This window comes from Strigops habroptila, chromosome 5, assembly GCF_004027225.2.
Source record: "Strigops habroptila isolate Jane chromosome 5, bStrHab1.2.pri, whole genome shotgun sequence".
NCBI classification, from domain to species: domain Eukaryota; kingdom Metazoa; phylum Chordata; class Aves; order Psittaciformes; family Psittacidae; genus Strigops; species Strigops habroptila.
Genome location: NC_044281.2, coordinates 56,022,777 through 56,046,023, shown reverse-complemented (window position 1 = coordinate 56,046,023; position 23,247 = coordinate 56,022,777). Strand labels below are relative to the sequence as shown.

The 23,247-nt window shown below is 44.8% G+C and overlaps 1 protein-coding gene across 14 annotated transcripts in view; it reads left to right on the top strand.

The window, feature by feature from the left end:
• The window catches only part of MRAS (muscle RAS oncogene homolog), a 41,857-nt gene that overhangs the window by 4,819 nt on the left and 13,791 nt on the right, over positions 1–23,247 (top strand). For 8 of the 14 annotated variants that reach the window (XM_030486010.1, XM_030486005.1, XM_030486015.1 and 5 more), the window contains one exon: positions 16,422–16,632. In XM_030486010.1, the coding sequence (XP_030341870.1) occupies positions 16,440–16,632 (193 nt within the window). In that variant the 5' untranslated portion in view covers positions 16,422–16,439. Of the gene's footprint in view, positions 1–16,418; positions 16,633–23,247 lie in introns of all 14 variants that reach the window. The other 6 variants (XM_030486013.1, XM_030486008.1, XM_030486009.2 and 3 more) reach the window with 1 other exon arrangement.

Below are 23,247 nucleotides of genomic sequence, written 5' to 3'. Positions count from 1 at the left end.
AGCTGCTTGAAAAGAGTGCTGATACCCCTTTACCTTCTCCCAGACAACATAATGCCTTCCTTTCCTTCTCTTTCAGAAGGTTTGCTTCTAGAAAGTGTAGTACCAGATATAAGTTTATGCAATGTGCTAGAAATGGTTTATTCTTTCTTCATCCCCCTCAGCCCTCTGCTATCTAAGCCTTCTTTGTTGCTGCAAATTCCGTTGTTTCATACAAAGCCTTTTCTTTTGAATGTTCGTGGTGTTGTATTAACTTGCTAAACCTACCTGAAGTAGGTGCTTGATTTCATGGAGGGGGAAAAGTCTATGTATTTTCCCAAAGGTGGGGGAAATGCCCCCAAATGGTTTGCTGATCTCTGCTCTCTCTGATTATTGCCAACTCCTGACTGCATCTGCCTAGTTCTTGTTCTAGAGATGAGTGTCACTGAGGACTTCCTGAGGACTATTTTGCATCTCAACAGTGACCTGTAATGGTGAAACATGGTGGGCCAGACCACTGGTTTATGTAGTGACTGGTGTTAGTCCACTAAAGATCAAGCAGCTGCTCCAAGTTTCCATCACCTTCAGTGAAAATGACTAAAACTGCATCAGCTTGCAGCCAGTTTACAATAAACCTGCTCCTTGGGCTGTGGGTTAATTTCACAAAATATCTCTTGGGGTCAGGTCTGCTACTCTTGTATGTGAAAATAAGTGTTGGTGTGCTTTCTGATCTACTGGAGTGTAAATAAAGCAAGAAGGTCTTTCACTTACAGGCTCACCCGTCAGCATATATTCGTAACGCTTATCATCTTTTGACTGGAACTTTTATGGCATAATTACTCTAAAAGGCTAACATATTCAAAACTATCTGTGTGACTTGGGAGTTAGATTCCTAAGAGTCTTAGTCATTATTTTAAACGGGAATCAGCTTTTTAAGCCACACATACTCCTGGAAGCTTTAAGAATAGGCTTCTGTTGTCATGTCTTTAAAATGACAGTTTCTGGGATGAGCATGGCAGCTCTGCCACTCCACTCATACCAGATATTAAATAAGGAGGTTGAAGAAACAATTTGAAAAATACTGTGGAAAATAGGTTCTCATGGGTAATCTGACTAGAGAGGTGCAAGATGTAAAAATGTCTACACTTCAGTCACCTGACAGCAGGATCGATGTGAGCATGTATTTTCAGCTATGTCTTTAGGACAGCTGGGAGGATGACTGATGTTTTGGCCATCACTGCAGACAGACACAATTTGGTGCATTGAATTCAAAAAACTTGTGACGGGGACAGTTTGAGTCACTGGGGCAAACATAGTTATCAGAAGAAACAGATAAACTAAGAAAACAGCTTTGCATACTCTAGTATTTATGTTTGTGTAGGTAAGACTTTAATTTGCTATCAGTCTTCAGTTTCTTTTCGAGCAGTGATGGATTAGTCTTGGTACTTGTGCAATTTTTAAAGCATTCCTGTAATGCTTGTAATGCAAAATCTGTTTATTATGCAACATCTGTGAGATAGGGGCCGACTATCTCACTTGGACAGCTAGGGAACTGGAGTATTCAGTAAACCTAAACACAGCATGCAGGATCATACAGGAAAGTCTGCAACAGGACAGGCAGGAGGGTGCTGAAACTGGGTTTCAATTTCCATGAAAACCACCAAGCTATGATCTATGCTCTTCCCATCACATTCCTCCTCAGTGCTTCTGAGACAGCTCAGGGCATTTCTTTGGCTAGAAAAGGTGGGGGTTGGCTTTTCTGAGGAGAAAAGCTCAAGCCTGGTGATGAAGGGAGGAAAGTGATATATATCTGGGGGAAGGTGGGGAATGGAGAGCATCCTCCATCTACAGATTCCACTACTGCTTTTTCAACAAGCCTGGCTTCCCTGCTGCTGGCACAGGCTACTTCACAGCTATTGAAACTCTGTTCCTCTGGGCAAATCTCTGCTCTTCCCATGCCCAGAGCCAGCTCTGCTGCATTTAATAAAGTTGGTATGAGTGGCTGGGTTGACATGAAGCCTTCTGCCCATCTGCTGCCACCGTGCTGTGTTCCTGTGCTGCCTGGGCTCCCTGATGGAGAAGAGCTGCCTTCACTCCATCATGGCCTATGGGGCACCAGTGCTTTGCTTTTGGGGGAGGAAGCTGTCGCAAATCTGGCAGGAGGAATTTTTTTTGTTTGTATGGTGAACAGTAACAATATGAGTTTTATTGCTCAGAATGTATCCACATTTATGGGATGCTATATTTAAAAGGAGAAAATATGAGTCATGGGGAGCTATGCTAATGCTAAGTATTTATGTCTACCTCTTGTGAGGCCGAAGGCAGCGGGAGCTGAGCAACACTCTTGTGAAGTGTCTAGAGGATTTACGGATCAAACTAAAGCCCACTGAAGTCAGCTGTAAGTCACGCTGTGCCTTGCTTGGGGCCTGTATTGTGTACCTTTTGCTGGACACGGTGAAATACTGTTCTTGAAAAACCTGGGAGTGCTCAGTGCTGTCTGTACAGGAGTTCACTGAGCCACGGGCTGCAGCAGAGATCTTACCCTCCCGGCAGACACTGCTCCTCTGCTGGAAGTCACACCTCAGTCACATCCAGGGGAGGGATGTCTCTGTGCCTCTCGGCCTGTGCCTACAGCACCACAGGAGCAGGTACCTGCACGCTCAGTGAGAACAGGCAAGGCTGGGCACATCTTGGCTTCTGCCTGCTCCTCTACAAGAGTCCCAAAGAGGTGTGAGATGGGAGGGTCTGCTGCAGTACAAGCTGCTGGAGTTCTTCATTCAGAGCCTGCTAGGGATGCAGGGATGCTGATGTTCATGTACTTTAGCTTATGGCATGTTTTGACACTAATTCAGTTGGCTTGCACTTCATCATTAAGTGCAAGCCTTGTTTTTTGTTTGTTTGCTTATTTGTTTCATTTAAAAGTTTCTTAATGAAATAGTGTTCTATTTGCGAGTGCCTGTTAATTCAGCTTTCCAAGTGTCTGCTTGCCAGTGGGGCTTGGCTCCAGTCACAGGTAGAGGAAGGATTGGGACTGGGATGTCACTGCCCACTGGGTGGGCCAAGAACAGAGGGTGGAGAAGGGTTCACTGTGAACAAACCCAGATAGCACCATGTGCCTGGAAAATACAGATTTGGTAACAGCAAGGGGCTCTGCAGCTCCTCTGTTTTGCCCACTTATTTGAGAGGGAGTTTTTGAAGTGAGCATTAAATAATTATTAAAGTGAAATCTTCAGGTTTATTAGGCATTTTGTTTCGTTGTTGCTTTGGGGCTTTTTTTAAGAATTGGTCGTATTAGTATGAAAATGAGCATGTTTGAGCTTCCTTCAATATATTTTTGAGGGGTACACTGGAAAACAGAAAAGGCTGTAATAGTATAAGGCTGATTCTGGTTTGGGAAACAAATACTTGCTCATCTTGCAAATGGAGGAGCTTTTGAATAGGGATCTGTTATTTGCACTGCTGGAAGCACAAAGCCTTATGATGAGTCTGATACACAATATCTGGAACAAAGACCCACCCAACCCAAGTTAAAAGGATGTTAATGAACATCGCTGTAGTGGGAATCCCATACTTTTTGCTTTAACTGTTCTTCTTACTTAAAGGGCAACTAAAGCATCCACTGTAGCATGTCTCCAGGCACCTGGTCACTCCAAAAAAGCATTTAGAAGATTTTCTGCTGTAAGGTTGTGAGCCTGTGATACAAGCTGTCTAGCAATTGATTGTTGTGACATAGAAAGACTCCAAAAAGGCATGAAATTACAAAAAGTAACAGGATGCAGATAGAATTTAACCTTTCAGGCACACCCAGACACTGTTATCAGGTCTGTCATCTGTACTTAACATACTCAGATAGCTCTGGAGTGGTCTGCATAGACAGCTGGCAATTTAGAGAGATTGTGATCTTCAGAAAATATGTGGCTGATGTCTTCTGTAATACTTGGTTTGGAAGTATTAGTGCCACCAGTACAAGACTTGGCGGGTGGGGAACATCTATCTATAAAGTACGACTCTTTGGGAAGAAGTTATTTGGTATTCAGCATTCAATCCCAAAAGAATCGTGAAGGGATTGACAGAGCCTGCTGTAGCGTGATGAACTGGGAAGGGGGAGACCACTGAATGAATTTGACTTAGTAGTGCTTGCTGCTGAGCTGCAGTTATGGACTGGGGGTTGGTTTGATGGCTGCTGGCATTTGATGGGGTCCCCAGCTAACCCCGGAGGAGGAGACATGCGCTAGTACTCTGGGAAAACTCCAAGCTATTGCGAATTGTTTCTGTGAAGTGACAGCACAACGTCAGGTATTGCCATCGTAGTTCTCATAGTGTGTGATCTCACTGGTGAGGTACCTGCCTACTCACAAGTCTACATCAGACAGAACTGTCCTTGGAGAACAAAGCGGGTATCTCTTGAGCCTGTCCTGTGCACACCCTGCTTTGCTTCCACCTGAAGAGACCTTGGTGGTAGCTGGTGAAGCATCATAACTCTGGATTAAAAGTCTGAAGGTTATGATGAGCTGTAGCCATGAGGTGGACTTGAATGAGCACTTGCAGCTCTTCCCTCAGAAGATATTTTGTAGCTCAAGGGCAGAGCATTGGGAGAGACTTCTGTTTCCTCCACATGCTGTGGATGCTTTCAGATTTAATCTGCAAACAGGCAAAATAGCAGGCATAAGGAGCTGAGCAAACCATTTGTTTTCTTGAGGTTTGGTCTGGTCTGAATAGATACTGAATGTTCTGTTAAAATGCTCTGCTGAGCATCGTTTCCTCTGTGTATTCTGTGAAATGGTGCCATGCAGCACAGAGATGCTGACAAGGTGCTGCATCACCCCTTTCATGTGAGCAGCATTTTGTTACGTGATATTTACCTGTGGAGTATTAAATCCATCTTCAAAAGTTTGACTTGGACTGAACACCTACAGAGCATAAAAAGTCTTCCATGTTAATCAGCAAAATTAGCTAAGGGGATACATAATTTCTTATTCTTTTTGCAGTGTAGCATTTCTGTTTAATTAAGCATCTGGGATTTGAATTATTAAATAACAGAACAGTTTCTATCTACTTTTCTGTTGGTAAAGATCTCCAGCAACCTATTTTATTCCTTGGATTTCTAAATTATGAGCTTCAGAAACTCTTTGAACCTCAGGAGAATGACTTGCTGGATCCGTGAGGGCTGAGAAATACAACTCTTATTCTAAGGTCTCCTGAGCACAGCAAGTCACTCCCTGTTGTTTACATACCAGCCTCACAAGAATATGGGAATAAATGTTAGGTTGTCGAGGCAAAGCAGAAAAATTACGATTTTGGCCATATCCTGTGTTGAAGCATCTGTTTGGTTTCGTGCAGTGTAAGAATAAATCCTTTTGCTGCACAAAACACTGGGAGCAGTTCCCTGGTTTGGAGGAGAGATTGCCTGATCTGTTTTGAGGTTAAGAAAAGATAGAAAAAAATAACAGTAGTTGCAGTTTGCATGGGCTTGGGAAGGCCCACAGAGAGGTGGATAGGTCTAGCCAAGAGGCAGGAAGGGACAAACAGGGGTTGTCTAAGCCAGAGTGGTGAAGAGTTGCAGAACTCGGGCAGTGGGTGGAGGTCTGCCACCTTCAAGGCAGTGAACAGGGAGCTGGGGAAGGCAGTAAGGAAGTGCCTGCTAGTGTTCATGGTGGGGCAGAGGTGCAGGCAGCCCTGGTTAGGGTGTCATCGTGAGCTGCAGGACGTGAGGGACTTGCCGACAAAGCTGCCTGAACCCAACAAGCTCCCAAAACGCCTCTCAACCTCACGAGCACTCCAGCTCTCCAAGCCCTCCTGACCCCAGGCTAGTGTGCTCTCACTCCTATTTGAGACTGGTACACTTCAAAAGCCTTGTCAAATGGAGAGGTGGGTGGACGCAGTGGGTGGAGTTGATGACCCAAAATACTGTTTCCCCTTCCTAAGGCTGGGCTTATACCAAACTTGCATTTCCGTGCGGTAAAAGAATATGAACCAAAAGTGCTGAGAGTTGCAGTGGTTAAACTGAAACATGCTGTGGCAGGATGAAAGTAATCTTGTCCCTTACCAGCCCTTAATGCTTTGAGGCTTGCTTTTTTTTTTTTTTTTTCAAGTGGCTGCAATCTATGCTGTCTCTATCTGTGCTTTAATAGAGAGATTTGTATATGCAGAAACATGTCAAGACACTATTGGGGGAAACCATCCCATGTTGTGTTACAGCTCCCAAGGTCAAGATAAAATGTAAAGATATCTACAGTTGTCTTTCAGCTCAGATTTTATTTTTGTATGTACAAAAATTGTACTGAATGTACTGAAAAAGTTGTGGAGTGAATGTACTGAAAAAGTTGAATGTACTGAAAAAGTTGTGGAGTAAATGTCCCTTAGGGAGAACCCAGCAGTTGAAAGAAGGGCCAAATCAAAATTTCTTGCCCTTTCTGTGAGTCTTATATGTAAAATACGACGCAAATGAGGGAGTGACCTGAGTTGCCAAGACTAAGGCTAGCACTATATAGGCATAGGAATGACATATGAGATCTACCAGGTCAGAGCAACGCAACACTGTATCCCACTATTTTTGAGAAAACACCTTGATGTGTTGACTCCATTGTGACTTTGCAGCAGGATAGCTGCACTTCATAGCTGTGTGGTGGATAGCATTTAAAACTAGATCTTCCTGGCTCCGATGGCAGGGCCTAAATACTTCTATGAAACTTCTCAGCCAAGGTCGGTAGGGGATTGAAACTCAGGAGAACTTGAGCAGGGAAATGTGTTCAAACAGAGCAGAGTAATTGAACCAAAACAATGCCCTAATTCTAATCAAGGACCAGGGATGATTCTTTGAAAGTAGCTCTTGATCTGACTTAGAAACTTCATCCAGTTACTTTGCTTTGTTCAGTTCATTCATGGTCTTACCTGTGAAACAACCCTTCCCATTGCCCGGGTAAAGCACAAGTCTTGTACACTTGCGGGAGCCAGCACTCTGTACCACTCCGGGTACAACTGCACGTAGTACCACTCACATTTAAGGAAAGATGAGTGTGTCCAGCCCCAGTAAATAATGAACAATGTGGAGCAATCGTTGCCTAATCAATGCTTTATTATCTTGTCCCATCAAAGGTCCTTATCCACCCCTTCGCCAACACTGAGTGGTGTATTTGCTGTCCACATTGCTGTGGGGAAGGAGGATCTTGATGGGTCAGCTGTAGCCCAGCACATCTCCTCATCCTTCTGGCACAGCATCTCCTCAGGGAACCTGACTGCACAGTTTCTGGAAATCTGTTTGTATCAGTCCGATGATAAGACAGACAACATCATCTTTTGTGTGGGTCACTGGGAGGCTGAGTACCTTCAAGTCTGACTTCTGCAATGAGTATATGCATGTGTGGTGTGTTTCTTCTATGTGAATATGAGAACCAGTTTATAGGGAAAAGCAGAAGATGTTATTGTTTGGTGTGTGTGAGAGATGCTTTGTGGCAATGGCAGCGGAAGGTATGCCTCTCCCTTTTCCTTTAACTGGGAAACTACTCTGCTGTTGCTTTTTCTTTTCTCCTTTTTTTTTTTCCTCCAAATGGCAATTGATTTTTTTAAGGAGGTTTATCTTTTCCTGAAGTTGAGTGGATTTCTGATGTGATTGCACAGAGGTAGTGATGGCTGGAGCCCTGCTGTTGCTTCATTCATAGGAGGTGCTTCATGAGAGTGCAAAACACTTTTTGAAGTATGATTTCCCATAGCATGCTAATCCAGTGAAGTGCTGTAGACTTGCTCGCTGGCTCTGTTCAAATCCATAATGCAGTACCATCTGCCAAACCATGGGGCATAATGGAAGTGTTAATGAATGTATATATATATGCTCCCACGCAGCTGCAAGTTGAATGACTTAAAAGTTGAGGCAGAGGGTTTAGACAGAGCATAGAAGGAACCAGGCTTAAGGTATCCTGATGCAGGCCTATGCTGAAACTGGTGGGTGGGTGAAGGGTGGACACGAGTCTAAAGCTAGGTCAACTCACCCATAGGGTGCTTTCAAAGAGATGTTGATTTTCAGCTACTGCTCACCAGTACATGGAATAATCCACTCATGACACCCGAGAAGAAACTTGAGCATTCAACAGGAAAGCACAGGTACTGAGCAGCACTGGTTGGGACCCCAGCACATCTTTTCCAGAGGGGTATCCTCATGGGATGCTTTTCTCTGGTACTGGCAGGGTGAATGCACTCAATAGGAGGGAGGATTTCAGTCGTGCATGGGTGAACTCTGTTCCTCAAGGGTGATTTGGCCGGTTGCCCGCTGGTCTAAGTGTCAAGGTGTGCATTTGCTACTAGGAGGGTTTGCCCAGGCTGGCGGGGAGCAGGAGGAGGCCAGCAGGGAGGGAGCTGACAGCCAAGGAGGTAGACAAAGAGAAGGGCTGGCCTGGCACATGGCTGGAATGCTGGCAGTGTCCATGCACCCTGTCCTCAGGTGGGTTCATGGGGACATTGTGGCTATGCAGAACTGTGCGTCACCACATGTAGGGCAGAGGAGCTGGCCAGGCAACTCCTCCATCCCGCTCCTCACCCTGGTACCCAGCCCCAGGCTCTGCCCACTCTCCTCTGTCAGAGAAGCCTGTTGGATTTGCCAAGTATGGAGTCGCCTCCCTAGCATGTTGTACGTAAATAAGAGGCTCATGCTCTTGGCAGACACTGTAATGAGCCTGGAAAAAATTACTGTTATGGGTCCTGGGCCAGTGATGAGATCCTGGAGTCTTCCAAGTGACGGAGTGAAGCTATGGACCTGGGAAATGGCTAGAAAATAGCCTTCAATGCAGTTCTGGGATTTAGAGTCATGAAATTCTACCTAAAATCTGCCAAGTTCCTATTTGGGTAAACCTAGGAGATTGTGTCTATGTGAACCTGAGAGATGTCTGTTCCTTCATCTTCTGAAGACCATGCTGGTGAAGTTTTACTAAAGCTCCAGAGTCACAGGCTAGCATGCTTTGTGCTCTGCCGTATTTGAAAATGAGTATTAAATGGGCTGTGGGGAACCGGGAGGACTGTCCTCAACCCTGGAGCCTGGGAAAATTGACAAGAGAGCCCTACAAGCCTGCCCTGTGCCCTGGAGTGTAGAAGTTTTACAGAAACATCTGTGCTGCCCCATAGTTCATAGGTAATTCCATGGAACACTGCAGTGCGGAGAAGGAATGGGTAATCTGTCTGGTTTTCCATAGGTTATGAACACCACTAGTCTTTTTTCCTAGTAAGAATGTAGTCATGAGTCAAGTTTTGGAGAACCTGTACAGTAGAGGACAGGTTTGGGAAATAACTTGGAGATCCCCACTCTTCTCGCTTTCCTCTATCTGCCACAAGAGAGGGAGCATCCACTTGGACTTGATAGGATTTACCCATCCTCTCATGGAAATGCTATTACCAGGGACCTTCACAGCCTTCAGCTCTCTACAGCTGTCTGAAGAGATGCAAAATGTGTTTGCCAGGAGGGAAGGGAGTCTTTAAAAAGCCATTTACATCCCAAAAGACATCCGGTTGCAACACTGGAGATGTAAAAAGCATTAAATACCGAATTGGGCCTGACTGGAAGGCAAACTTGGAGCCAAATGCATTGATTGATTTTCAGGAGGATGACTGGAATGAGATGATGCTGTACCCTTTCTATTCATAAACTTGTCTCCAAAGCATCCATAGGTGCCATGAAGTCTGTGCATTGGCTCAGCCCCCTGCATGGCATGATGTCCATAAGACCACAGTGCAACAAGCCATCAAAAAGCTGGGTGGAGGGGCGAGTGCGCCCATTGTTTTAGCAGGAGGATGCTGGGCCGTGGTGGGGAAGGAGGGGGGGAGCTGTGAGGATAGCCCATGCTGGGCAGCTCTTGGTGCTGCTCAGGATCCCCGTTACAGCCCCATGCTGTGGTACATGAATTCATTGAATGGACCGCTTCTGACTGCCCAAGGCAATGCTGGCCAAGGCCAGGACAACTGTGCCATGCACATTTGGCTGTACCATGCACATCTGGCTGCATCACCAGCAGCAGGGCCATATGCAGGCAGCAGAGCATCTGGCTGCAAACAGAGCACTGCTGCAGCACTGGGCCATTGCTTTGGAAACCTTACTGCCAGTATAAGAGCAGCAAAGCCACCCAGGGCAGTAGATTTGGGGTCTTTTTATTGGTGTGTCAGCAGGCTGGGATGTGTAGGAGGGAAGCTGCCCATTTCCAGGGATTGTGTGAGCAGGAAGGGCAGCTATTGGAATTCAAAGTCACTTCCTCCACTGTAAATTTGTTCTTGTGTTGTCTCTGGCTGGGCAGGGCAGGGGAACATCTCAGCTATCTGATTTTTTGCTACAGTATGTTTGGGTCAGCTTCATCAGTTCCATGATAATATAAGAGAGGCATTCCTGGCCTCACCAGCAAAGAATTTTCAAGAGTAATACCAGGAATCTGTCATCCCCTAATGTCTCCTGAGAGAATTGGAAAGAAATGAGTACAGAAAGAGATGGTGGATTTAAATATACAAGATGTGATGGAAGTAAAAGTAGCTGAGCCATCTGCTTCTTCAGGCCCCAGTTATTGTGCAGGGTTGCTCTCATTTCATGTGTTGGCAAAAGGCTTGGATCAACCTGCAGTGGACACTCCTAAATTGGCACCCATGCAGTTCTAATCAAGGTCTGAGTGATACAGGAATGAATCTTGTGTAACTGCTTTCTCGTCGCGTATCTGGATTCTCCTACAAAACTGTAACTCTGCAGATGACCCAGATCTGACTTAAGTGTTGTTTTTAATTAAAAAAAAAAAAAAAAAAATTGGCTTCTGTATCCAACTGTTGGCTTGTCAGCGTGACAGGAATCTTTTTATGTATTTTGAAAAGGGCACTACATCACCAAGAGAAACGGGCTGAAGATTAATGGAGTTGTGGGAGGTGGAGGAGGAGTTGGGGGAGGGAAGTGGAGTTCGTTTCAGATGACATTTGTCAGTATGATCAACGCATGCTGTACTGCATTTGCATACAGATCAGGACACGGACAAGCACGTGCTTCCATGTAAATAGGAGTGAACCTTCAGCCCAGCCTGGCCACTGGAAAGCTGCTGCTCAGTGCTACAGCAAGGGCTCCTTAGCGCTGAAGGACTCGCAGCGGGGAGAGACGGGGGCCGCCTACCACCTAAGCAATTTTCAGTGACGTGGCTTTTTATTATTATTATTTGTTCAGACTATAATTCCATGTTTCCTGAAATAACTACCAAGTGTTCATCAGGCAGCTACTGCCTTTAGCTGCCTTTTGTGTGAATTTGAAGTGCTTCATTACTCCCCCGGTGCGTTTTCTTTCTCTTACAGTAAATCTGAGCAGCATCTGTGTGGTGGGGGAGGCGATGCAATCTTAGGTTGAAAAGGAGAAAAGGTCTGGCTGGCACAGGAAGCCAACGGGGAGCTCAGGGAGCATAGCCCTCAGGGTTCAGCATCTTTTTGTACTGGAGGAGAATTCACAAGGCCACTTCCAGGACTCACAGCTACATCCCCCAAATTCAAAACCCAACCAGTTGCAGCTCTTTATTGCTGTGTTGAGGATTTTATTTTTAAACAACGCTTGGGTTTTGACCTTATTTTTGTCTCCTCTTTAGTAGCAATCTGATAGTGCTTTGATCATTGCTCCAAAAGGAAATGCCTGTAATTTCCTGTGCAGGTCTTGCCAGGTGCTGGGCTCCATCAGATCTCCTGGAAGCTGATGGGAGTTGAGAGCGCTCTCACCTGATAGCATCCACCTTATTAGAAAACCTCAGAGAGTTGAAATTTCACTTGGGTTTTTAACAACTTAATGCCATAACTACAAAGGGTGTTAGGCTCTGGCTTCCCACATGACAGATCTCTTCCATGCTGACTTCTCACTGAAGACTGGCATGCAGGCCAGCTTTTGCTTGGTGTGTTCTTTTTGAGGCATTTACTAGACAGGAAATCTGCCAGACTGGACGAAACCTGGCTAAGAATTAATCATCTTTCTTTAATAATTGGTGGTGGTTGTTCATACATCTATGGGTCCTTTGGCTCTCAAAGGTTTGGGACACAGTCATGCCTACTTGAGGGAGAAATTCCTGGAGTTCATTCAGTCCTGATCAGCATGACTCAGGGGAAACAGTTGCCTCCTAAAAGGGCATGTCCTGTGTTTCAAGGGTTCTCAGTAGCTACCAGCCCAAGGGATTGCCTACAACACATAAGGCTGAACTATTTTTGTACCTGACGAGCATCTCTGGGTGTGTCATGGTGGTTGTGTGGCTGCAGCCAGCAGTCTGCAGGAGGAACAGAGAGGGAAGAGTTCAGATCCTGTAGTGTTTCGGCCCTCAAGGCGTTGCATGGAGCTGCTAATGCTTGCAAAGTGGCCAGGTAAAAGGGCGTAATTGAGTGAGCTGTGGCTAGAGGAAAAGTTATTAATTGCAACCGTAGGAGTAGTTGGCAGCCTTGGTGGCCGATAGTCTTCCTCAGCATCAGGTGAAGTTGGTGTCTTCAGGTACACAGAGCTCTGGCAGGGTGTATGTGAAGAGCTATCCATGGACCAAACCAAGCCAATGATAGAAAAATTCCCTTGGCTATGGGCTGTGGAACTGGTCAGCATACATACATATGCTTAAGTGTATGCTTGTATATACTGAAAGTATATACCTAAGTATATACTTGCATATATAAACCCCAGCCTATTGCTGTAGCGTAGTTGTCCTAAAGTTGTCCGTTTTGGAGAGCTGCAGCAGAGGAGGAGGGAGCTGGTGGTTCCCACACAGATCCTGCTGCAGCTTTTTCTCGAGGTTTCATAACATATTTAAGCAATTTGTGTTGCGTGTTGCCATGGAGACTGTAAATCACTGTCATGTGGGCTTCTCCATCAGGGAGCCCATATCTTTAATTGCACTAACCTCCCCTGCAAATTCAGGGCTTGGCTCTGAGCTCGTTTACCTGCTGTAATGGTTTTGCCCTGGGAGCTCTGCCTCCAGGAGAGCAGAGCTGGAACGAGGTTTAGGGGTACTCACACATCAAATGTATGGAATTGATTTTATTGTCGTATGTGGCCATACCTCTGCCCAGATGAACAGAAATTACAATGATTTACACAATCTGAGGTCTGTCCCATTTACATTCAGGGCAAGTGTTGCAGTGAGGATGGGGATTAGATACACAACCTACATGTTGTGGTGACCTCTTGGGGCTTGGTGGTCCAGTCACACAATCTAAGCTGAATTTCTCCATCTTTGGTGTCTTTGCGTTACTTAGCTGCGCCAAGGAGATAGCTCAGCCCTTCCACTCCATTCCCTTGCCCAGACAGGTAAATGGGGTTCTATGCAGTTTATTCTGCCTCTGTAAAAAAATATCATTTTTTGCAGAGGAGGCTCAGCCCCAATGATACTCTTGGGTCAGCATTTCTCTTTTCTTCTTGACATCTGCCCCAGGACCAGACACATTTCTGACTGTCTCAGCATTACTGGCTTGTGCTGTCAGGACACAGATCTTACCAGTGCGTATGAAGACAGTTGTATAAATCAGCCTTCTTCCAGTGACTTAATCAGAGCCCTGACAGCATTCGTCAGTGTAGGGTATGGATCCTTCTCTTGGCTCATTCAAAGTAAACAACTATATAAGTTGTAAGATGATTATCATCAGAGCTTATTAGTGTATTACCACATGCTGCTTTGTATTCAGACAATAGATAAAAACGTCTGTGCTTCATTTTTCTCACTCAGATCTACAGCAAACATGCTTATTCTTGCTCACATCTGAGGACTGTGTCAGTACTCTGGCCAAAAACACGTGAAAATCAGCCAAAGTCTTGTGCACTTGCCTCTAGCAACATAACCAGCTGGCGTGGAAGCTCTGCACACGTTTGGGAGTGTTTAATGTTTTCCAGGAGGTGACATATGTTGATTTTAAGGTTTGATTTATTGGCTGGTTTAGATGATAATCTTGTCAAGGCAAGAGCTGTCTTCTTGCTATGGTTATCAGGGCAGGTGGAGGTGTAGAGGGATTAAAGTATTTGGCTTTCATAGGGTTTGCATTATCTACCTGCATGTTGAGAGCACAGGACCTGCCATCTCAGTAGAAAGAGGAGTGTTTCCATGAGCAGTAGAAACAGCCCTGCAGAAACATCTAATCTTGCTGCCTTTTGACACTCAATAGAAGTTTCATCTGTTCATAATAGCATTACCTAAAATATGGGGGGTTGTGCTCAACAAACCAGCCTACAGTTCTTTAATTTTACTTTTTTTTCAGTTCAGTTCTTGCTGTTCTCCCCAAGCTACATAATATTCAGCATGGTGGCTTAGCCATTTAGTAGGACAGACCCGATTCAACCCATAAGCATGTTGGGCAGAGTCACTATTTGTACAATGGGCTAAATATTATCCTAGTACTTTGGGAAGCATTTCATGCAAGATAAGCTCAAGGCTTCTTAGGAGTGAGTTGAAGGGGCTGGTACAAAATGTCAGTGAAAATGTAACACTTGTCTGCCGAGCAGTAGCTTGTGGTTTTGTGATGAGGTCAAAAATCGTGCACAAACGGAGTTTGGTTTTCACATCCGCAGCCTGTCCCCCTCCATGTCAATAACAATCAGTCTTTCATACCGCCTGGCCAGAGCTGCTCTGCCATGTAGAGAAGGATGGGATGAAATCTTGGCCACAGGCAAAGCGAAAAATCGTCATCAAAATGTGTCGGGGGGGTAGGGTTTTAGCCACGGTCTCTATCCTAACAAGCCTGTTAGAACTGTTCTGACCTGAGCAGGATTACACAGAAATACTTGGTCCTTCAAGCAAAAAATGAGAAAACTAGTTGAAATTCGTAGGTTTCTATGCAGCCAAGCATGCTGCTTGTTGATGTATATCTTGTAAATATGAGAAAATTGCTTATTCTGCCAATATTCAGGGTGAGAAACCTTTCCTTGGGATTATTATGAGGAACTGCAATAAGACTGGTTGAGACCTCAGCTGGTGCTTGGTCTCATTTTCTCCATCCATCAGCTCCTGCTTGCAGTGGAAATTCTTGTTGTTCTCAAGAATTTCCTCCAAAGATCGTTTAGAAACAAGCAGACTTAATTGTGTTTCTTCTTGCTCTGAAGATTTTGGCTTGCCCCAACTTCACAAGAAGCCTTTGCAGATTTTACTAGCCTCAGCATTCACCTTTGCGATCACCTTCTTTCTCGTCTATAGGGTTTTCTTTCTAGAGAAGAAACTAAGACAGTTCCTATACATGTAATTCAAGGAGAATTGAGATGCCAACAGTTTATGGAGGTTCCCTCAGCGCAGCCAGCCCAGAGCAGTCTTCATCCCCCCTTAGCACTGATCACAGCCAGCATCTGCAGCCCAAAGGGCATGAGAAAAACCCAAATGGATGGGAGCAGCTGACTGCAGAAAGCATCACCACAGCTGCTCCCATGCTGGAAGGCTTGCATCGGGAAAACCAGCACCAAGGAAATCAATTGCCCTCTCTTAAGCCTTATCACTAGTGCTGCTTACGGGCACGTGGAGGGCATTGCCCGCCTTACCATATGTACAAGACTGCTTGCCTGGCTGCCTCTTAAATAAGCAGTCAGGGCTGTTGGGAGATGAAATGGGCTGTTCAGCAATGGCTGCCTCTTCTTTCTGCACACGTGTGCTGTTGCTGAGTTGCAGCCAGTGAATTTTTTTCTTCTTTCTTGTAAGAGTCAGTTCCTCCCTGGCTCAGCCGAAATGGGAGAGCGGTGTGGTTGTGCTGCAGGGGAAGCTGCTCTCCTGGCTCTCTGGGCTGTGTCATAGCCACAGAACCAGCCTTCCTGCCACAGCAGGGTTGGGGTTATTTGGAAAAAAAAAAAAAAAAAAAAAAAAAGGCAAAACAAGAGACACCTGTTGTTCCTGGTCTGCTGCTGCCTTGGTTTTATTTCTTGAACTTGAAGATGAGACAGAAGGCGGCAGCTAAGTGTATTTTTGTCTGCCGCAGAGTCAGAATTGGGCCTTTAACTCCAGTTTCATCCATCACTGCTGGTTCTGCCTATGGATCTGGCCCCAGGATGTTACACACCATTTAATGCTTGCTGTACCCTGGGCTAAGCAGTGAACAATAGCACGGCTCTTGCTTATCAATGGGATTTGGTCACTGACAACTGGAAATTATCCGGAGCTTGACAGCTGTGCTGAGCCAGGCTGATTTTTTGCATGGCAGTGTGGGTCCAGCCCATATAGGAAAGGTATTCAGACAATAAAAGTTTGCACTCACATTGGGAGGCAATTAGGGATGCTTGTAGACGAGGCAAGAGTAGACTGAGCCACAGTGGTGGGGTTGTCTGCACTTCGAAGTGACGGGTCTAAGTTGCAGTAGAGCTGTTGGGGAGTGCAGGTCTGCCGCTCCCATCCAAAAGGACTTTGGATGTCAGTTTCCCTTCATCCTCACTTCTTAGGCAGCAGGTAAAAGCAGCCTTGTGCATGTTGCCCTCTTTTTGTTGCCGATGAGTGATCGGAGATGATCTTTTTCTTCAGCAGGTCTAGCACAGTGGAAGCATGGCTACAAGTGCTGTTCCCAGCGAAAACCTCCCCACGTACAAGTTGGTGGTGGTTGGAGATGGTGGTGTGGGGAAGAGTGCTCTCACCATTCAGTTTTTCCAGAAGATTTTTGTGCCGGATTATGACCCAACTATTGAAGACTCCTACCTGAAGCACACGGAAATAGACGGGCAATGGGCAATTCTTGATGGTAAGCAAACTACACTCATAGTCCCCCTTCCCTTATAGCTGAGCATAAGTGCAAATAAGACCTCAATGCCTTCCACACCATGTTGTGCCCTTGTGTCCCTCCTACTCTGCTGTGGGCTGCCAGGAATTTCAGTGCAAACTGGCCTGTGACCTGCAGTGTGTGGTCTGCAGCTGATCTCCAGCAAAGATTCTGCTTCCAGTTGCATTGGTTCCAGTTCTGCACAGAAATGTTTCTAACAGGAGTGTAAAAACCTATAGATCATCATAGACATTTGGGGTAGGTTTCTACACAAGATGAATTATGGCACTGTGAGGTAGCTCTTACTAATGGTACTTCATTGTGGTTAGGCTCATCCCTTGGGAAATAACAGTGAGTGGGTAACTGAACGGGAAAGATAACCAGAAAGAACATTTAATCAAAGCTGTCATCCACTGACAATGAAGAATTGTAACACCTCTTAACTGCCATCATTCAGGCATGATGTTTTCATATCTAGTTACCTGTTTCATTTAAATATGGGTAGGGTACCAGCCTGGAGAGTTGCTGCAACCAAGATCTTGCAATTCTTTGAAGAAAAACTGCCTTTTTTTTGTTGGTGGTGTTGGGGTTTTTTTGTTTTTTGGCTTTTTTGGGTTTTTTTTTTTAAAAGGCAGCCAACACCTAAGAAAACCCAAACCAGCCAACAGCCCCCACCCCCAAAAAAACAAAACAAAACAAAAAAACCCCCCAAAAAACCCCCCAAAAAATCTTGATTCTGCAGATGAGGAAAAATCCTTATATTACCTAAAGCTGTAACTTATTAGTTTGTGCTGCAAGACTGACCATAGCCATAAGGGGAATGTTGCTGTTAAATGTTACAAGTTTTATTTGGTTTTATACAATAATTAGGTAGTTCATAAAAGTAAGCAAATAATTTGTGCCTGAATTACCCAGGTGCATGTATGTGGCCGCTAACACAACTGAACTAAATTTAACCTTACTTGGGTCAAGTTCCTACCTCCACCCTCTTGTCATCAAGGTGCTCAAGATCTTTGGTGTCTCTGCATATGTATCATTGGTGTGTGGGGACAGAAAACTGGTGGATTGACATGAGTGGTGGAATGTGGAGGCTGGTGGGATTTGCTGTATAGACCATAAGCTTGGTCTGGAAACTTGAGATCTTGGTTGTGCTGTTAAGTACAAAGCCCAGATGTGTCTCTTGTTTTAAACTGCATCAGAGATACCTGCTCTCAGTTAACCATCACATAATGTACCTGTGCACCTCCTTTTTAAATGCCAGTATTGTATAAAAGAGAAATCCAATCCTGATGTAAATGAAAACCTTTCTTTCCTTTTAGTCCAGAATCTAGCCCTCTAAAACGAGCAAACTTTATCTTTGCTGGTATTCCCCATGTTCTGATATAACAGCGTCAGCTGCTGTACATATTGGTGTTGGCTGAAACAGCCTGGGTTTGGTAAATTATTTGAGAACAAAAAGGGCATTTTTCACTGAATAGTTGGAGGTTTTGTCTAGTTAAAAAAAAAAAAAAAAGAAAGAAAACCCAACCAAAAAAACCCAACAACAGAAAACAACCCTGACCTGGGTGGGAGTGGGAAAAGAGGTTGTTTTCCAACAAGCAGTAACTTAACCCTTTGTTTTAATGAAAAAGCCTTTCTTTCACTCAGAAGGGGTTTAGTGGCTGCATTTGGGCTGAACTGAATTCAGCTGTGGCCTTGAATGGCATGTTGGGAATCCCTGACTTTCAGAGTTCATATGCCCACAGAAGCCTTGCAGCCACAGAAGTGAAACTGCAGCTGCTTCTTCTCTTTCTTACCGCTTGAGATTTTGAACAATCAGAATTTTGGAAGAAAGACAGTATTCTTGCTTGGAAAGGCATGTGAGCCTTTACCATTTCTCTAGTAGAAACAGGGCATAAAGACTATCACATGTGTCTTCTGCCGCAGCTTATAGTCATAGGCTTTGGATCTAGGCCATCCTCGGAGGTCACTATATACTTGGACAGCTGCTCTTGTTGTGGTTACACGTGGTTGTATGAATCACTTATGGTATAAAATTAGGGACAAACATGATAGGAAGGGTAAAGATGCATCATGATAAATTCTAGACTTCCCAGTTGTCCTTTGTGACCAAATCCTTTCATGCAGTGCTCAGTAGGAAGCCGAAGCTGCCCACCGCCAAAATAAGAGCAGTTTTAGAAAAGGAGACTACCAAGTGAGGATATAGTGTGAAGAGCTCCGTAAGTTTCTAAGTTTTCAGAAATAGTTATTAAAAAAATAAACAAGAAATACATTGGCATCCAACAACTTAAAAAACAAACAAACAAAAAAACCCCAAATCCACAGCCCACCCTTTTCCAGGCAGTTGCCTGAGCAGTTCTGCACAAAGTGTTTCTGGCATTTGGTATCTGCACCAGCATTATGTTGTAAAAAAACCCCTTGTGCTAGCCAGCTTGCATAAAGCGTTTGGCTTCTCTCCATGAAGACTTCCACCCACTAACATTCAATAGCACTAACTGGCAGTGTGATGAAATGTTTTACGTGCATTTTTTTCCTTTGCTGAAATCTCTAACTGAAAGTAGAATGGAATAGGCTTTTATTTCATATTTGAGACCTTGGAGCCAAACATATGTTCAAACTTTCACATATTTGCTCATTGGCTTGGGCATGTCTCTGTGTCTTATTTTCTCACCGAAGAAGAGTCTTTGATACTTCCCTGCCTCCCAGAAGATTGTGGGACCTGTGCTTGGTGTGTTCAAGGCCAACACTACACAAAAATACTTTATTGTTGGCCTTACATCAGCTTTATAAGACCATTGATGCAGTGTTTGGAGGACAAGTGTTGTAGAGTGGAACAGAGCACTTAACCTGAATGAGGGCACAGGCAATTTGTGGCTAGCCCATCTTTTCAGTTATTACCACCCCAATGAGGCTTTTAGATCAGCCTCCAATTTTCTTAGCATATGTTATCTTCATTTATTCCCTGCTGTTCATGCTGAATTCAACATGGTGATGGGCTTAGTTAAATGCATTCACACACAGGTGCTGTATAGACACATCAGGTCAGAATTAAGTGGGGGCCAGGGTTAATCTGCTTTGATCCAATCGAGTTGCTGTCATTAATTTTGTACACTCTTCTCTGTGTGCAGGCTAACTTAGCAATTAGCAAAGGATTTCTGATGGCACGGTTGCAAAATGCCAGTTTGAAATTAGTCATCTGAGCATGAAGACAAAAGTGGAATACCTTAATAAGGAAGAAAAATCCCAATGGTTCAAAATTCCTTATGGCTCCTAAACCACATAAAGATAAAAAGGTGGTGAGGAAGAGGAGAGGAAGAGATGGCCACAAGCACATGACTTGGGCTTATTGATCAATTGGGCTGAACTCTGCTGTCAGTAGGGCTGTGCCAATTGGTACCAGCAAAGCAAGAAATTGTGCCTGTGCGTTGGGTGGAAGAAGGCTGTAATCTTCCTCCTCTTCCTTTTCCTTTCCCTGGTTTGATTTAGATGAAACTCTCACTGCCTAAAAGTTGTCTTCCTACTCCTGAGCTTCAGTTTTCCATTCTGTTTCTTTTCTTCCCAAGTCCTCCTCTCAATCCCTGGGGGTTCTTGCATTGGGCTAGATCTGCACAGCTCTGGTGTGCAGCCCTGTGGAGTAATACCAAGCACCATTCCTTCCGATGCGCTCCCTTGTGTTTCCCATGCATCTCTTTTTGCTGCTAGTCATCCCAGGACAGGCTGTCTGCTTTTCTCCTCAGGAAGCTTGGGAACAATTCAGCCAGGAGGCCAGAGGGAGACCAAAGGTCACTTCAGACTTGCAGTCAGAAGGGTTGGTTTGCAGCTTGCTTTTTTTCTTTTTTTTTATTTAAACTTTGGGTAGCATCACTGAAAGAATTAAAATTCAAATTCAGTTTGTACTTTAATTCTTTTATTTGTGTGTACAGTATTTTTCCTTTCTTAATTGCTTAATTGGGATTTTGCAACCTTGAAAGAGGGTTTTTTGCCTTGGATTGTGGGGATTTTTTCCTGCCAGGAAAATTTTGATGTTGCAACATGGAAAATACAAGGCTTTGAATACTTGCCCTTTGTTAGAGAAAGAGCTCCTTTAAGGGCTCACATCTTTATTCTGTTTATTGATGCGGAAGTCTTTCTTCTGAAGGCTCCTCTTCTTTTTCCTTAAAGAAAGGGCAAGAATTCAAGTACTTGGGTTTTCCATGTTATAACATCTGTGTATTTAGTTAGGGCACAGAAGAAGGGCTCATAAAAGCCCCAGTGTTTCCCCATCACATGTTTTTCCCTGAGGAAAGCTCTCATGCCTGGACCAGTGTGGGCAGTGTGGCTGTATCTGGGAAGGAGCAGAAGTATCAGAGTGACCAGGTGAAGCACCTACCTCACCTTCAGCACAACATGGGCACCTCATACCTCTTCAGGTTGACATGGGATGGGGGAATACAGAATATAAGCCGTGGCCCCTACACTCTATCTGCTCATCACCCAGAATACTAATTCTTCAGCTGAAGCCAGTGGCTGATGTCCTCTCCCACTGCACTGCTGATGAAGGAAGATGAAGACTGTGGGGATGACTTTGCTTAGGCTGAGACTCGTTAGTTTGACTTGTCAATTCAAGTTAAGTTTTCCCTTGAGCTTCACTATAAAGGTGCAGAGCAGCTGGGGATGGAGTTTTTCTCTGTTCTCGCCTTTAGAAGAAGAGCTGCCATGCCAAAAGGAAAGCAAGGCTAGGAGAGAGAAGCACCATGAGGAGTCCAGCCCTGTAACCTGTGGTCCCCTGACAGTGCTGCATTCCCAGGTTTTCTCTTTGCTCCAGGGACTTTTCCTGTATTTCATATTAAGAAGTCAAAGAAGCAGAAAACACCTGGAGTCACTCCTTTGTGCAGCTCCTCTCCCTGGCACTGTGAACTTAGGTTCCTATCTGCCTGCTGACCCATCCAGCCTCTTAAATTTCATTGGAGACCGCTTGCAAAAACCAAGTTGTACACATTGTGATTGCCTTTCTGAGCATGAGATCGAGGTAGATACTAACAACTGTGTCCTTCTGGACACTGCAAGGCGAGGCACTCAGAGAGCCACACTGAGCTGCTTTCAGGACTGGCTGCAGCAATGTGCAGCTGCTGCTTGGAACAGGCTGCTGGTGTCTGATTCGGGCAGTGAAACCCAAGGGCTGAAGGACAGAAAATAGGTTTAACCTGCCTGTCTGGTCATCTTTGGCCCTTTAGATGCCATGGAGAGTGAAGAAACTCCCTTGAGTTGATCTATGCATCTAGGTGCCCAGCAATAAAAAGATAAAGACATAGTAAGGAATTTGCCTAAGTATGAAAAGAGAAGAGGAACTCATCTGTGCAACCAGATTTGAGCTCCCTGAAGGTTTGAAAGGCTGTGTTTGAATCTGTACTGAATCCAGCCTAAGCTCTAGAAAAAACAATGCTGTAACTTAGGTTTCATAGTATGCCTCTGCACTTGGCTTAGGTTTACACGCCTGTGTTTCTGGATGGGCGCTCAGAGCACTGTCAGTTGCAGAGACATTTTGCCACATAAAATACCTCTAATCACCCAAGTGCCTCTATTTTGGGCTACAAATTCCCATGTATTCCTGGGCTCCTGTCTCTGCTCAAAAGTGCTCTCTAAACAGCCACACTCTTGCATAACCCATTGGAATTCACAGGAAAGTAGTATGGAGAGCTCTAAGGGGGCAGGATTCAATTAGCAAGGAATTCATCACAACAGTTGGGGTTACATCCACTGGAAAGCAGAAAAGGCCATCTCTTCGCTCAGCAGCCTCTTACCTGCAAAGCAGGAGGCCTCCCTGCTGGGCTCTTCCAGCCTAATTGCTCTTAGTTTAGTCTCCAGCTGATTATGTGATAGCTCTGTAAAATGGCTTTGCCCTCTCTGGATCATGTCTGTTCCTACATCAGACATAACCCTTGGCTTCTCTCTCCTCAGTCTTTACCCAAATGCTTTCATTAATGCTCTTCCTTGCTGCTTTTTTGGTCAAGTTTGTGGGAACTTCACCATGTTTGCTGCTGTGGAAGTCCCTGCTCATGAGCTGTGCAGCCTATGAATCTGATTTCAGTTCTTGGAAGAATGAGGTAGGGGAAACCCGCTGTGCTCTGGTCCAGTCTTGTTTCCGCACTGGCTTTTATGCACTGCCAGTGGGGCAACTGCCAATAAGATGCAACTGCTGTTTTAAAGTGTACCAGGGGAAGAGAGAGCTCATAGTTCTTCTCTGCTCATTATTATTTCTATGTCTTCTGGCATCCTGTCTGCAGAAACGGGAATTTTAAAAGAAGGGGAATGCTGGCTAACATTGTAAATATCCTCTTATTGTAAATACCCCTTTGGGAAGCCAGTCGAATCACCTTCCCAGTTTCACCTTCCCAAGGCTTCTCCTTGCTACTTTCCCATTTCTGTAGGTAAGAGTCGTCTCGAAGTTTTTATGGCACAAGATTATTCCAGAAGCAAAGCCGCTTACATCCTGCCTTTTTTCGCTGCTGATGCTTTCCAGAATGTGGTCCCATGCTGCCTACAAAGGATCCAGATCGCACTGTCCTCTGATTGTTTACAATTCATGTAGCACAGAAGTGTTAGGATATGGGATTGTCT